General features: G+C 45.0%; 5 protein-coding genes across 5 annotated transcripts; 3 read left to right on the forward strand and 2 right to left on the reverse strand.

Annotated features, from left to right (window-relative positions):
- Positions 1 to 743: 743 nt before the first annotated feature.
- PUMCH_002486 (uncharacterized protein) lies at positions 744 to 2,174 on the forward strand (the record flags this gene model as incomplete). Its single annotated transcript, XM_063021495.1, has 1 exon — positions 744 to 2,174. The coding sequence occupies one exon, from the start codon at positions 744 to 746 to the stop codon at positions 2,172 to 2,174; it is 1,431 nt and encodes a 476-aa protein (XP_062877565.1).
- An 82-nt stretch (positions 2,175 to 2,256) lies between these two features.
- PUMCH_002487 (uncharacterized protein) lies at positions 2,257 to 2,490 on the reverse strand (the record flags this gene model as incomplete). The annotated part of the gene is made up of 1 exon (XM_063021496.1): positions 2,257 to 2,490. One exon carries the CDS (start codon positions 2,488 to 2,490, stop codon positions 2,257 to 2,259), a length of 234 nt encoding a protein of 77 aa, XP_062877566.1.
- A 409-nt stretch (positions 2,491 to 2,899) lies between these two features.
- Positions 2,900 to 3,010, forward strand: PUMCH_002488 (uncharacterized protein; the record flags this gene model as incomplete). The annotated part of the gene is made up of 1 exon (XM_063021497.1): positions 2,900 to 3,010. One exon carries the CDS (start codon positions 2,900 to 2,902, stop codon positions 3,008 to 3,010), a length of 111 nt encoding a protein of 36 aa, XP_062877567.1.
- A 4,019-nt stretch (positions 3,011 to 7,029) lies between these two features.
- PUMCH_002489 (uncharacterized protein) lies at positions 7,030 to 7,866 on the forward strand (the record flags this gene model as incomplete). The annotated part of the gene is made up of 1 exon (XM_063021498.1): positions 7,030 to 7,866. The coding sequence occupies one exon, from the start codon at positions 7,030 to 7,032 to the stop codon at positions 7,864 to 7,866; it is 837 nt and encodes a 278-aa protein (XP_062877568.1).
- A 169-nt stretch (positions 7,867 to 8,035) lies between these two features.
- On the reverse strand, positions 8,036 to 9,223 carry PUMCH_002490 (uncharacterized protein; the record flags this gene model as incomplete). The annotated part of the gene is made up of 1 exon (XM_063021499.1): positions 8,036 to 9,223. One exon carries the CDS (start codon positions 9,221 to 9,223, stop codon positions 8,036 to 8,038), a length of 1,188 nt encoding a protein of 395 aa, XP_062877569.1.
- Between the last annotated feature and the right edge of the window lie 2,870 nt (positions 9,224 to 12,093).

Raw genomic sequence — 12,093 nt, forward strand, 5'->3', positions numbered from 1 at the left:
TTTTATCGATGGGCTGTCTCTTTTTCAATGATTTTCCTATGCTTTTGTATTGTTATCTCCTCACTTCAGTTGTAGATGGCTTGGGGGAACTTGCCGGGGAGAAATGTCTTGATGAATTATAATGGCACGACAAACAGAAATTTTGGTCTAAGATTATTCACGAGTTGATGGTGGTTTTAATTATCACGGTATATGATGTTGCTTGTTCTGTGATACTTCAACACCAATACTGGTCGAACTTCTCAAATATTTTTCAAGCACCTCCAAAACAAACTACTGCTTTTGTTCACTTCCGACTGTCGATTCTTTGCTGCCAATAGGGCACTGTCATTTCAACAAACAGTGGGTTCTTTTAGTTAGGCTAGTGTGTACCAGCCATAGTTCACGCACAAACGAACAAAGGTATGATTTTTGAACAAACTGAATTCCATATAACATTTGCCTAGAAGTGTCGACTTTTAATATCCGCCGTTTCACACGCATTAATCTCTTCGTTCGCTTCATTCGTTATTGTCAAAGGTCACAATCAAGCATTACTCAAGATATTCTGCCAAACAAGAAACCTGTCAATCAGTCATTTTCTTAATGTTACTTTTTTCAATAAAAAGAAACAAAAATCTAAATATAATAAACTCAAGATTTCTTATCTATTCCATCTTCACTAACAACCCACCACTACTACACCTATTCCCGACCTCAGTCTTTATCACCCCTCCTGTACTATTGACATATACAGCCACAACATGAACTTTCTTCGAAAATTCATAGGACTGCCTCCGTCCGACGACGTGGCCAGTATACCGTCCGGAAGACTATTTCTATCCCGGTCGTTGCTGTCGCCAAAAGGCGCTCTTGAATGTTTGTACAACGATTCCGTTCTCACCATCAAACAAACATCGGCGCCGTTCTGTTACCAATTATGTGTTACTCGTGCATACCAGGAAGGCGAATTAAGTGCCAATTATTCGGATGGTGACGATGACGACGAGGGAGATGATGTTCTAGATGAAGAACAACACAACACAGACGAAAGACTGTTCTTCCTTACCCCGGAACTCAATGTGAGGCTATACTGTAAGAATGACGGCACGCAGGTTATTCGTTGGGACGACATCAGTGGGGATCTGGGCGACTGCTACGAGTTTGTGGTCGATGAGGAGATCAAGAAGAACGAGGTGGATAACTTTACTGTATGTATATATCGGTGTTTGTACGAGCTGGTGAACGAGAAGAGCGCTGCAGATGTTCCCGAGAAGGAGTTGCGTCTGCAGTTCTGCCAGCCATTATCGCCCGTTCTCAATTCCCAACAGGCCTCGTTCGAACTATTACGGAGTTATACGGTCAAGAGGCCCTCTGTCCCAGAACTACTCTCGCCAGAGACCAGGCTTGAGTCTGCATGCGATTCCGAGCTGAAGACACTGACGACTGGCGATTTCGCAACGGCGATGCCTCTTTCTGGAAAGGTGCTTTGCCGTTATACGGTTGAACTACGGTCTTTTGATGCCAAATCCGAGGCATTTGCCCTCCTACAACCAGATGCAACCATTGCAATCACTGAAGACACAGAAGGGCTCTTTCATCTCATATCCACAACCCCCGATTATGGGTTCTCCATTGTTCTACTGAAACAACAAAAACTGGCCTTTTACCTGGAGTACTTGGGCCTTTCGTTCATGTATCTGCCTACAAACACCAACAGTGTGAAAGAGTTAAACCTATTTTTGAAGTTCGCCGAGTCAAACGACTTCGAAGCGTTCAAGCATGAATATTTAATTTCAATGTACCAGAATGTTGCCCAGAACAAAGATACCGATGAAGTGAGAAAGGTTTCCGAGGGCTTGAGCTCTGTGAAACTTAGCAGTTCCGACTCACGCCTCGCAAAGAATATTTCGGCTGACTCCCGCAAAGGCTCTATTCCTAATTTTGCATCCACTGCCTTGCAGGGCCACAAAGCAGCCTCCCTTAATGAATTCCATTCCCCTGAAAATCAGAAATCTGCAAAAAGCAATTCTTCAGATATATTCTTGGGCGCGTTTCGAAAAACGGAGAATGGAATCGAGTTTGTTTCTGAAATCACTGCCATCGAAGATACCCACGGAGTCAAGCACAAAAGTTCTCTCAACCTTGAAGATCTCAAAAGCACGACCCTTATTCTACAAGATGATCTGTCTTAATGAATTCCTCTGGTTTGAGAACACTTTGGGTCTGTTACACGGTTCCACTATGTGGATATCTCAGAGTGATAGTATGATTGAATCATCGAAATAGAAATGCCTTCTTGAGCTCGTCCGCAAAAATGATTCTGAAGGCGTTGATTTTGTGCCAGGTGGTTGGTGTGTAGTCGTTGATGTCTACGATTCTGTGAGCACTGAAAGATTGCTCTTCAAGTGGGATTCTGTTAATACGAGCATGGATTCTCCTCACCCACGAGTTGAATACCGGAGATTGGATGAGTTTTTGATAGAGAAGCTCCTCAAGCGGCTGTCTCATTCTGTCTCGTTGAAGAAGAAGTGTATACTGCACTGATAAACTGTGAGTTGCGGAGATGCTTTGGCTTCGGTAATCTTCTGTAAGATGGATCGCTTCTTCCGTTCTCTTTTCTTGGTCTATCAATTCAGTCGATAAATTTTGGCAGGATTTTTCTGACTACATGGTTCCATGGATTTCCTTAGATCCTATTAGGTTACCACTTCTATAGAATGTAACCCGTGTGTCTGGAAACCGCCAGCCCTATTTAAATATCCCGAAATAGCACGCTTCAAATTCATCTACAAATGTCAAATACATATATGTATATTCGATGCTTTTCTGTATTCTAAATTTCGCGTCTGTTTGTTAATTACTCCACGGTTCCTGTACACCGTGGTCAGAACCGATATCGATACTACTACCTGTCACTATGATTTCCGACGACGACTTGAACACAGTCGTGTTGACCTTCGGGTTCTTATCCGTGGGCTTGATTATGGTATACCAGGCCATTTCTGTCAACAACAAAAACCACGATTAAATAGCGAATACACATCTTGAACGAGCCCTTGTAGATGTGGGTGTATTGCCCATTGAGGCAGTTTGACTACTGGATCCGGTGACTCACCCGGTGTTTGAAACGCAAAAGATGAGCCATCTTGTTCTTTCTTTTATTCGCTTGCAGATTTGGGCGTGGTACGTATCGGCTATGCTTCACAGGAAACCAACAGTGAACACTTCATGAGCGATCGCGTAGACCACCAGAATAACCAGAATTGTATAGAATGCCGATTGCAACGGGATATCCGTTTCAGAAACTGAAAATTGTAAAATGTATTGTACAGCTATTCATCGAGGACAAAAGAAAGCTAGCAGCCAGAGCCCACCATTCACCCATGAGTAAATATCAAATCCACCGCTACAAAATGCGATACATCTCTGATTGTAAGTTTTGCAATAGTCCACATTTTAGACATATAGCTGCAACTTCAGGAAACACAACCTACATGCCCTCTGCACCATATTGGGTATAGTGAGTGCTTCAAGAGTCCGACCCGAATTTCTCAAAATTGCTCCAATCCTCCATTGACGTAATCGTATGGACCGTTGTACATAACGGCAGTACTGAAGATTACGATGTGGAGAAGGCTCTTCGTAGGAGGGGATCAGCCCCTTGGTTGAATGTGATACTGCTCATACTCAAATCAGACATGACAAATTACTTCAGCAAGGCCTCGATATACCAAGGGAGATGAAGAACGTATCGCAACTTTTCCAATGAAAATGGAAAGAAATTTACTCACAACAATTTCTATCATGGAACGCGTCCAATATGCGCTCACTGCTCGTAATTGCAAGTTATGAATCCCCCAGCGGTTATGAACAAGACGGTATGTGAGAATGTGGAGAGTCCAATTTCCCCAGAAAACCTAGTCAGGATACAGTATGTTACCAGAACATGTCTTCGTCGATGCACAACAGAAAAGTCCAGGGTGTGTTTTGTTCGAAGAATCCTGATTATAAATGGGACTTGGAAAAGCACAGGGGCTTAATACGGCCAGAAACATCAGATGTCCATGGTCAAATGTAAGGGATTATCAATGACATCAAAAATGATGACCCTGAAACGGCATTAGATCTGCGAAACTTTTCAGACACCAAGGATAAAGATTTGCCCTGTTCTTTTTCGTTACCGTGGCTTAGTGGTAAATAGATGTGGATTGCAGCCGAAATTGCACTAACCATGCACCACCTACTAAAATGAACTTACATCACTTAAATCCCAAATTCAAGCATCGGCTCATGATAGCAGATGAATGTGCACAATCGCAGTGTCTTGACACAATGCGGCCCTAGAATTAATGCCGCATGTTGCAATTTGCTCAGACAACTTGCAGATTCATTAATCTGCTCAGCCCGATTCCTCAACAGAAAAGCGTATAAGGTGCGTCAATTTGAGGTGTTTACCCTCCCTATCAACGTGGCAGCACACTGGTGTAAAATTGCAATTAATCGCGCAGCCATCATTGCCGGCAAGAAGAAATACGATTTCGTTTGTCCGTGGTGCTGCTCGGCAGAAAGGTATTTCTCTCCGAAGGTGAGTCGCTCATTTGATACGGCCAAATTCCAATCTATCGTGGGCCAGCGAGCGATGTGTTGCGGCTAAACAGAGGCTTTCAAAGGTCATTCAACATGCATACAAGGAGATCAACCATGCAACACCCCGCGTCTCACATTCGTATCTCAGGCTATATGTGGAATTCGACCGTTGAGATACAGGCAAAAGGCGGCAAAAAAAATTAGAATGGAATGTGGATGTGGTATTGCACTTTGGAGTAAGTTTTTTTTTATTTCCTAGTCTGGTTTGTGGGGGGAGTCGTTAGGGGCCCTTCACTCTTGAATCAGACTATGCGCCAGGTTATGAGCTGCGAAGTACCAAGAAAGACACATCAGAACAGTTCATGGTGAGACCAAAAACCGCTTCTCGGCACTTCAACTGCAACGGTCTCGATGTGGAACAGATGCACTGCTCGGTGGGAAACCTTTAGGAATGAGCAGTTTGGAATCAACCTGAAAATGCGCAAATATGTAATCCAGCATCGCCCATTAAATGAGGAGTACAATGGTCTAGTTAGAAGATGTGCAGCATCTGCATTATGCGCAACAGACTGAATTGATGCATCCAGGATTAGAGCCACAAATAGTACTGATTACTGATAAGGGAATTGGAGAATTCAACCGAGGAAATGGTTTTTATTTTTTCCATTACGTCACTCGACAAATTGAAATGTTGACTTTCGATTTCTTCTGATGGTAATCTTCTAGTTCTTTCAACTGTGCTAATCTCACTGCCTAGTCTCCTATTCCCTACTCCCACAGTCAAATAGGGGCCGCACCCATTCGGACTTACATGCGGTGGCAATGAATTGCGGCATTGTGGGCTATGCTGCAGCGAAAACGTTTTGGAAGCTTAATTTACCTGGTTGATCGGCGAAATCATTATCTTGTCAGCTGCGCATTGTCGGAAGCAACGGTACGGAAACAGAAGTGGCACGGTAACCATGAAAATTGATAGTATTTTGTGTGTGTTCCCTTCTTATCTTTTGTGCGTATTTTGTGGTCGGGAGAGCATTGATTTGTCAGGAAGATTACCCATTTATGCCATTACAAATCCATCAAGTCGGTGTAGGTGCAGACCGAAAGTCCATGAATGACTTACTTTCATTGATGGGAACGTTTCTCAAAGAAGGCGAAATAGGAGTACCTACAGCCACCACACCTCTCACTCTTGTGTCTAGTCTCTATCTCTAGTCTCTAATCACTAATCACTAATCACTGAGCACTAATCTCTGATCACTAATCTATCTCTGACCTCTAATCCCTATTCTCCAGTATCTCTAATCTCTGTTCTCTAAACTCGACCCCTAAATTTCGTAACGTTTCCCCTATTCATCGATATTGCTTACTATCACTCATGTTTTAGCTCAATCCCTCATTCCCTTGTAAATTGCCATCTACTACAGTAATTTGGTATTGTCAAGTACTCTAACAGTTATCTAGCATCCACACTTTTACGGGTCCCAGATTTTGCAGCCCTGCCCTATGCTCCAAAACCGCCCCGCCATCCACACCAGCTGACGCTCCAGCGTAACCACTCCCACCAAAGCCCACCACTTATTGCCTACATCCACACATGCAATTAATACCCGGTTCGCAGAAACAGTGACCTTCGCCAGATCAAAGATTCCTTTTTTTTCAAGTTTCCCCATCTTTTCCTCTCTCCAGCCTATTCGGAGCCCCGACCATCGGTCCCCTCCCATTCCCCTTATCTCTGGTGTGGTTTGTACTGTGTGATCTTCAGTGTGTCCGCCAAACAGTCCTGGCCAACGATTCAACCTTCCTGCAAACTATCCTCGCCATATACGGGCTCCTAATTTGTGGTGGTCTCATAACCACTGCATACTGCAGGCGCGCAAATGGTCCTGCAAGCCAGCCTATGTTTCGCTATCCGAATAGAGGCTTCAGTGACGCATTCCTGCAGAGTGCCCGCTGCTTACATGGGCCCTGGCTGTCACTCTTCGGGACTTGTACCCGCCCCGGCCTCATATATGGAGGGTGGAATCCGCTTTTCAATTGTGAGACACACAGTTCCGGGAGATTCTGTTCTTTTTTTTTTCTCGGATTACTTGTTAACACCTCTCAAGCTTCTTTCCACCTTCTCTCTGGAGCTCTATATATTTCCTCTGTATTACCGAGCACCAGTCCTGTTCTCGTTCAGCCCCTAAACACTAATCAATCAGTGTCAAGTGTGCTGCGTCTATTATCGAACCAGATCGCTCTCAATTGTTTCCTGGTCTGCTTCGATACTACAATTGACCAATTCCCAAGCTGATAAATCTGTTATTTTGGAAACCCACGTTGTCACCATTCCAAAAAGGAGAACTAAAGAAACGTATCGCTTCTCCATATCTCAACTTGTCTCCGGTCAAAGTACATATCCTCTAGGCCTCGTCAATATCCTCGGCCCAGATCTCTGAACCCGCCCGGGTCTTTGTATCGATGACTGCCATTAAGTTTACCTCTACTTATACGATTCCAACGTTAGATGAAGTGATCAATGATGTGCACCTCCATGACTGCGGTCCTTTTAACCGCGGGTCGTTCATTCTGTTCCTAAAGTCGTCTCATTGTATGGAGAACCTAGAGTTCTTCGTCGAAGTTGACCGTTTGCTTCAGAGTATCTCTACTCAGGAAGATACAGCATTCTTCTCGGATGAAACTACAAGAGACAATCTGGAGGTGCTACAGCACTGGCTGCTCATCCATCGTGCGTTCTTGGCGAAGGATTCCACCAAGGAGGTCAATTTGTCATACAAGGTCGCGCTGATGTTTCTGCCTCATATCCTACCTTCACATTCCGATTTACTTCTCATTCGAAAGCTAGGATACGAGCTCTTGTTGGATACCTACAATGACTTCATTTCTCACACCAGGGAGCTCACAAATGACAAAATCACTCGCCGGCGGTGTCTGGATATCCTCGCACCAGAGTTGACCTCCTCTGAGCTCAATCTGCTCATTCCGCGCCTGAGTGTCGCCTGTATCAATGAGTGCTCAATCGACCTCAGTGATGAATGGGAAAAGGCGTTGAAGGTGTACGAAGAGTCGAGAGATAGCGGCAGCTTGTGTAGCAAATGCGCCAATACCCCCAATCGTGCTCGCATCAATGACTCTTCCTCTCTGCTAACGCCCAATTGTTCGACCCGTTGTTCCTCAATTGGCTCTCTTGTTGAGAACATCAAAGACTACTCCGGCTGGAACAAAACCATCAAGCGGTTTAAAATGCGCCGTTCGTCCCAAGAAAAGGTAGAGCCTGTGTCTCTGGGCTTAACATAATTATTACGGATTCTTTTTTATAGACATAGACAATTTATAGATTTCACCTCGCACATATTAATGCTTTTCACGATGTCCAAGTCAAAACTGTTCGTTTAATAGTAGATACAAAATAGAGCGAGTAGCATGTAGATTTAGAACTAAAGACATGAATAAGCTTCCGGCACCATCATCTCTTTGAACTACGCTTTGCTCTTTCTTTGAGAAGCTTGAGTTCCTCGTCGGAATTCTGATTTCCCTTTTCTATAATGAGATTCTTGAGCAACCTGTTTTCGAGCTCCAATTCATCAATCTTGAGTTCGAAATTGCGAACCAAGTCATTGAGCAGCGAAATTTGCTCCTCTAACTCCTTCTCCTTCATCTTTTTCTTGATCCGGAACCTTGCACTAGCGGCTAAGCTCCGTCTCCTTTTGTCAAGCTCCGCCAGGATACTGCTACTGGAATGGGTCGGCGTTTGATGACCGGACACGGATCCGCTACTGCTGTATTCCGACCCGTTTACGGAACTGGGACTCTCGGTTTTGATTGTGCCAGCATCGTGATTTAGAGAATGGGTTGGAAATGAGCGGGTGATGCCAGTGGAATTGAAGGTAGAACTCTGGCCCGAAGCTTGCGAGGAAGCAACGGATGGTTCTGACGAGCCAACGCCGGCACGCAAACCTTCTCCTCGACTGCTCGTCGTTGCTGGAGAGACCTGGACCGATGTCTGGTGTTGGGCGATAAGTGCCGAGAGTAGATCGATCTGGTTCAGAGAAAGGCCAGCCTGTTTCAAAGACATCTCAGCGCCCGGCGGGACCGGGAACTTGGGAATATTACTGAGGTCGGGGATTGACTGGCGCGGTGCTTCCAGCACATTTGGCGGCGGCGGAGAATGGCCATTGTTGTTCTGCGAGGTTCTCTTGCCCAACTTCGAGGTCCGCGATTTATCACTGATGCTATAGGCACTGAAATGGTTCTGCGGGTTCCGCTCCGTCGCGGTCCAATTGCTTTTCATTTCGGAAAAGTCATCCAAGTGAGACACATCGGCGTCGATCGGTTCAGGGCCAATACCTAGGCCGCCAGGGCCATCGTGGTCGTCAAGTTTGGCCGAGTCCGCACGCAAGTTGCCGCCGAGAATCTCGTTATGGTTGAGCCAGCTAGTTCCCTCCTGTGGATCATTGGCCGCCGCATGGTCGTCGTCGTCCGAGAACGGCTTGTTCGGCTTTTCCTCATCAGCAAACACAAACGCCTCGTCGGCAAACGCGGCCAAATCAAGAGATAGTTGGCCGTCCGCGTCCAAATTCGGCGTGTCCGAATTGTTGAAAAAATTGTCTATGTAGACCAACTGGTCTAATAGAGCAGCAGGTGTCTCTTGCATCTGGCTGCAAAATGATAGCGATTAGTGCGTAATAGGTAGTGGTACAGGTAGATAGCGGTCGGGGAAGATGATGAGATCAAGAAGACTTTCGATAAAGGTACAGGGGCTGGGGGGAGTGGAAGAGGAAAGCGGCTACTTTTTGAGCATAATCAATTGAGTGGACGGCAAGGTGACCCTTTTGGGGTGCATTTGACCATCCGTACTAACAGTAGCCATAGTTAGAGGTGTTTCCACGTGACCGTGAGGTTCATCTCGGTGTATATTGTGCGATATCACGAGATTACCATTGAAGTGACGACAACTGCTCCCACTTGGTTTCGAACGTGATGTCATGTGACTAGGTTAGATGGGTTTAGGTGATGAAGAGGTATGTTCTGGTAAGTTGATTTAGGGGGGATTTTGGATGGAGTTGCTGTAGAGGCGGAGATAGTGATTATTGGCTGGAGAAATGGTGATTTGAGATTTTTTGTGGTGAGGAGATGATTGGCTGTTGATTGTGGTCTTTTCGATATTCTTCTAGACTCTTTTGTTTTGGTTTTGTTAGTTTATTTGTAGTGTTTAATGGTTTCGTGGTTATCGATGAGACGGCACCTAACTCCGAACCGCTGTGGAAGTCATCGTCAGCTTGGATAAATCCAGATGGAAGGATAGACGTATATGGTGATGCAAATACTGTCTTATCTTTTAGAGAAATGCAGCAGAGAGAGGCTAAAATTCTGTCAGGATTACTGTATGAATACTCTACATTACATAAGCTAATAGCTGCAGTGAGCATATTCCAGTGGATTACTATTCAACTCTAATACAACAAGAATGTCTACATACTTCACAGTAGATGATCATCGATTTCTTTAGAGTCGCACGGAATTCTATTGACTCTTGATTTCCAATCTCATGGAAGTGAGTAGCTTGAATGAAACGCCTCGTAGATATACAATATAGTAGTTTGCAGAAGCGAAAAATGGGAAAGTCCAAGTATTACGCCACTGATATCCAATATTTCGAAAATATTCTATCGATAACTAATGGTCTACAGCACAGTGAAAGCAAAATTGTATAGAATTAAAGTATGATGGTATAACTTGCACAGACACCTGCACCCAGTGAAAAATTCCCCGTCACATGTGTCTCCTACAATACCAGTGAAGGAATCGTCTGCTTCATGAGATACAAAATCCACCAGGATCCCAGCTCCTAGTTGGCCTTCTTGGCAGTTCTGATCGTCAATGGCAGCTGGTTCACGGCCTTCAATCTGTACTCAGCAAAAGAACGGAAGGAGTTGCCGGTGGTTGGCTGCCACTTCTTGGGGACGGCCAGCGCCTTTACCAAGTTGCTGAATTTAGTGACGGATTCCTTCTTGAATGTAGCGTAAGCGGTAGTAGAGAGTCTTCTGATCATTAAAGTCAACGTAGTGTGGCCTTTCAAACAGATGTGGCTGCCACTAGCCATTTATATATCTGTGGTATTAGGAGGGGAACGCACACGCAGGCCGGTGATGTACTTCCTTGTCATATGGGCTTATAAATTTTTCATCTATCGGGCCAATGCCGCCGAACGGTTGTGTTGTCTGCAGGGGCGTCCTTCTGATAAAGGCTGCGAATATGCGATTCGGCGCAACTGGCCGGTATACTGGGATAGATGGGGGCTGTGTGCCGGACGCGAGGAACAAAGGGCTGAAAACGAGGAAGTAGAGCGCTGAGCGATGGCAGCGCGATGAGGATGGTTTTTCCAGGTTTGTTTTTGGAAGGCATTATCGGTTCATGTGTTGGAATATATGGGATTTCTTTCCCAATTCCAGTGCTTGAGGGCGATGAGTCAGGGGGATATGCGGTTAGATTAGATGTGCATGTCTTACCAGTGGGGAGACTTGGGCCCTAGCAACTTTTACGAGTCAAGCCATCGTGGTGGGGAGACACTTTATCGTGTAATTTTCCGCGAATCTAACGCCGAAATAGCGAACTTTGCCATCGGGAACGCAAGAGTGGAATGTGCTGTTTTTTTTTTTTCTTTTTATTCATTCTTTTTCATTTGCCCCCCCTCTAGTGTATTTTATTTTTTTGGGTTTGTTCTCCTCATGTCGCTGTACCCTCTTGTACCGGTAACTTATTTTTTCGCATATTCATTCTGGCCGATTGCTGCATCGCACTCGGATAAATTGAAGGGCAAATTAGTCATTTGTAATCGCATGCCCCTATAGTTGGGATCAAAGCTCGAATGTGCGGCTGGACAATCTGGTCAAAGCAATAGATGGTTTCTCTTCTATTTTGTTGCTTCCACTTCTGCTTTCGGAATTAGGACTCCTCTGGGCCGGCACTCTGCCATCTCTTAAGTCCGCAGTCAAGAGTTTCTTCAGCTCCAAGGTGCTACTCACGTTCCCCTCTGAGAAGACGCATTTTTGCGCCAGACTTGGAACCTCGCAATTCCTCATCTTAATTAAATACTCCTAGAATCATTTCCAGCTCGTATTTCTTGCAAGTAACCATTTTCATGGATGTATTGCCGAGGAAGTACAAAAGCAAATAATTGTAGGCCACAAGAACCATGAACTCCCAAACAGCTATACTTGTACTTTTCGCAACGAGTTACTCATCGTTCGTGGAGCTAGGAATGTTCCCCCGATTATCTCAAGCCAATAGAGTTCTGAATGTCATTGTCTGTGCACGACGAAACGCTCGTCTGCAGGCGATGTGCAGGCTCCGTGCCGGATTCAAGTTGTTCTTGACATGTGTGTGCCGGAGAAATTCACTGGGATGGTCAATGACATCCACCATTGTGTCCACGTAAGGTTTGAATTGGATAAGGCTATAAATTTTTTTCGACTTCGACTTCTCCACCATGTGATTGTATTTATTCGTGGTTGTTAGTCTTTA

This window comes from Australozyma saopauloensis, chromosome 3 (assembly GCF_035610405.1).
Source record: "Australozyma saopauloensis chromosome 3, complete sequence".
Lineage (NCBI taxonomy): Eukaryota > Fungi > Ascomycota > Pichiomycetes > Serinales > Metschnikowiaceae > Australozyma > Australozyma saopauloensis.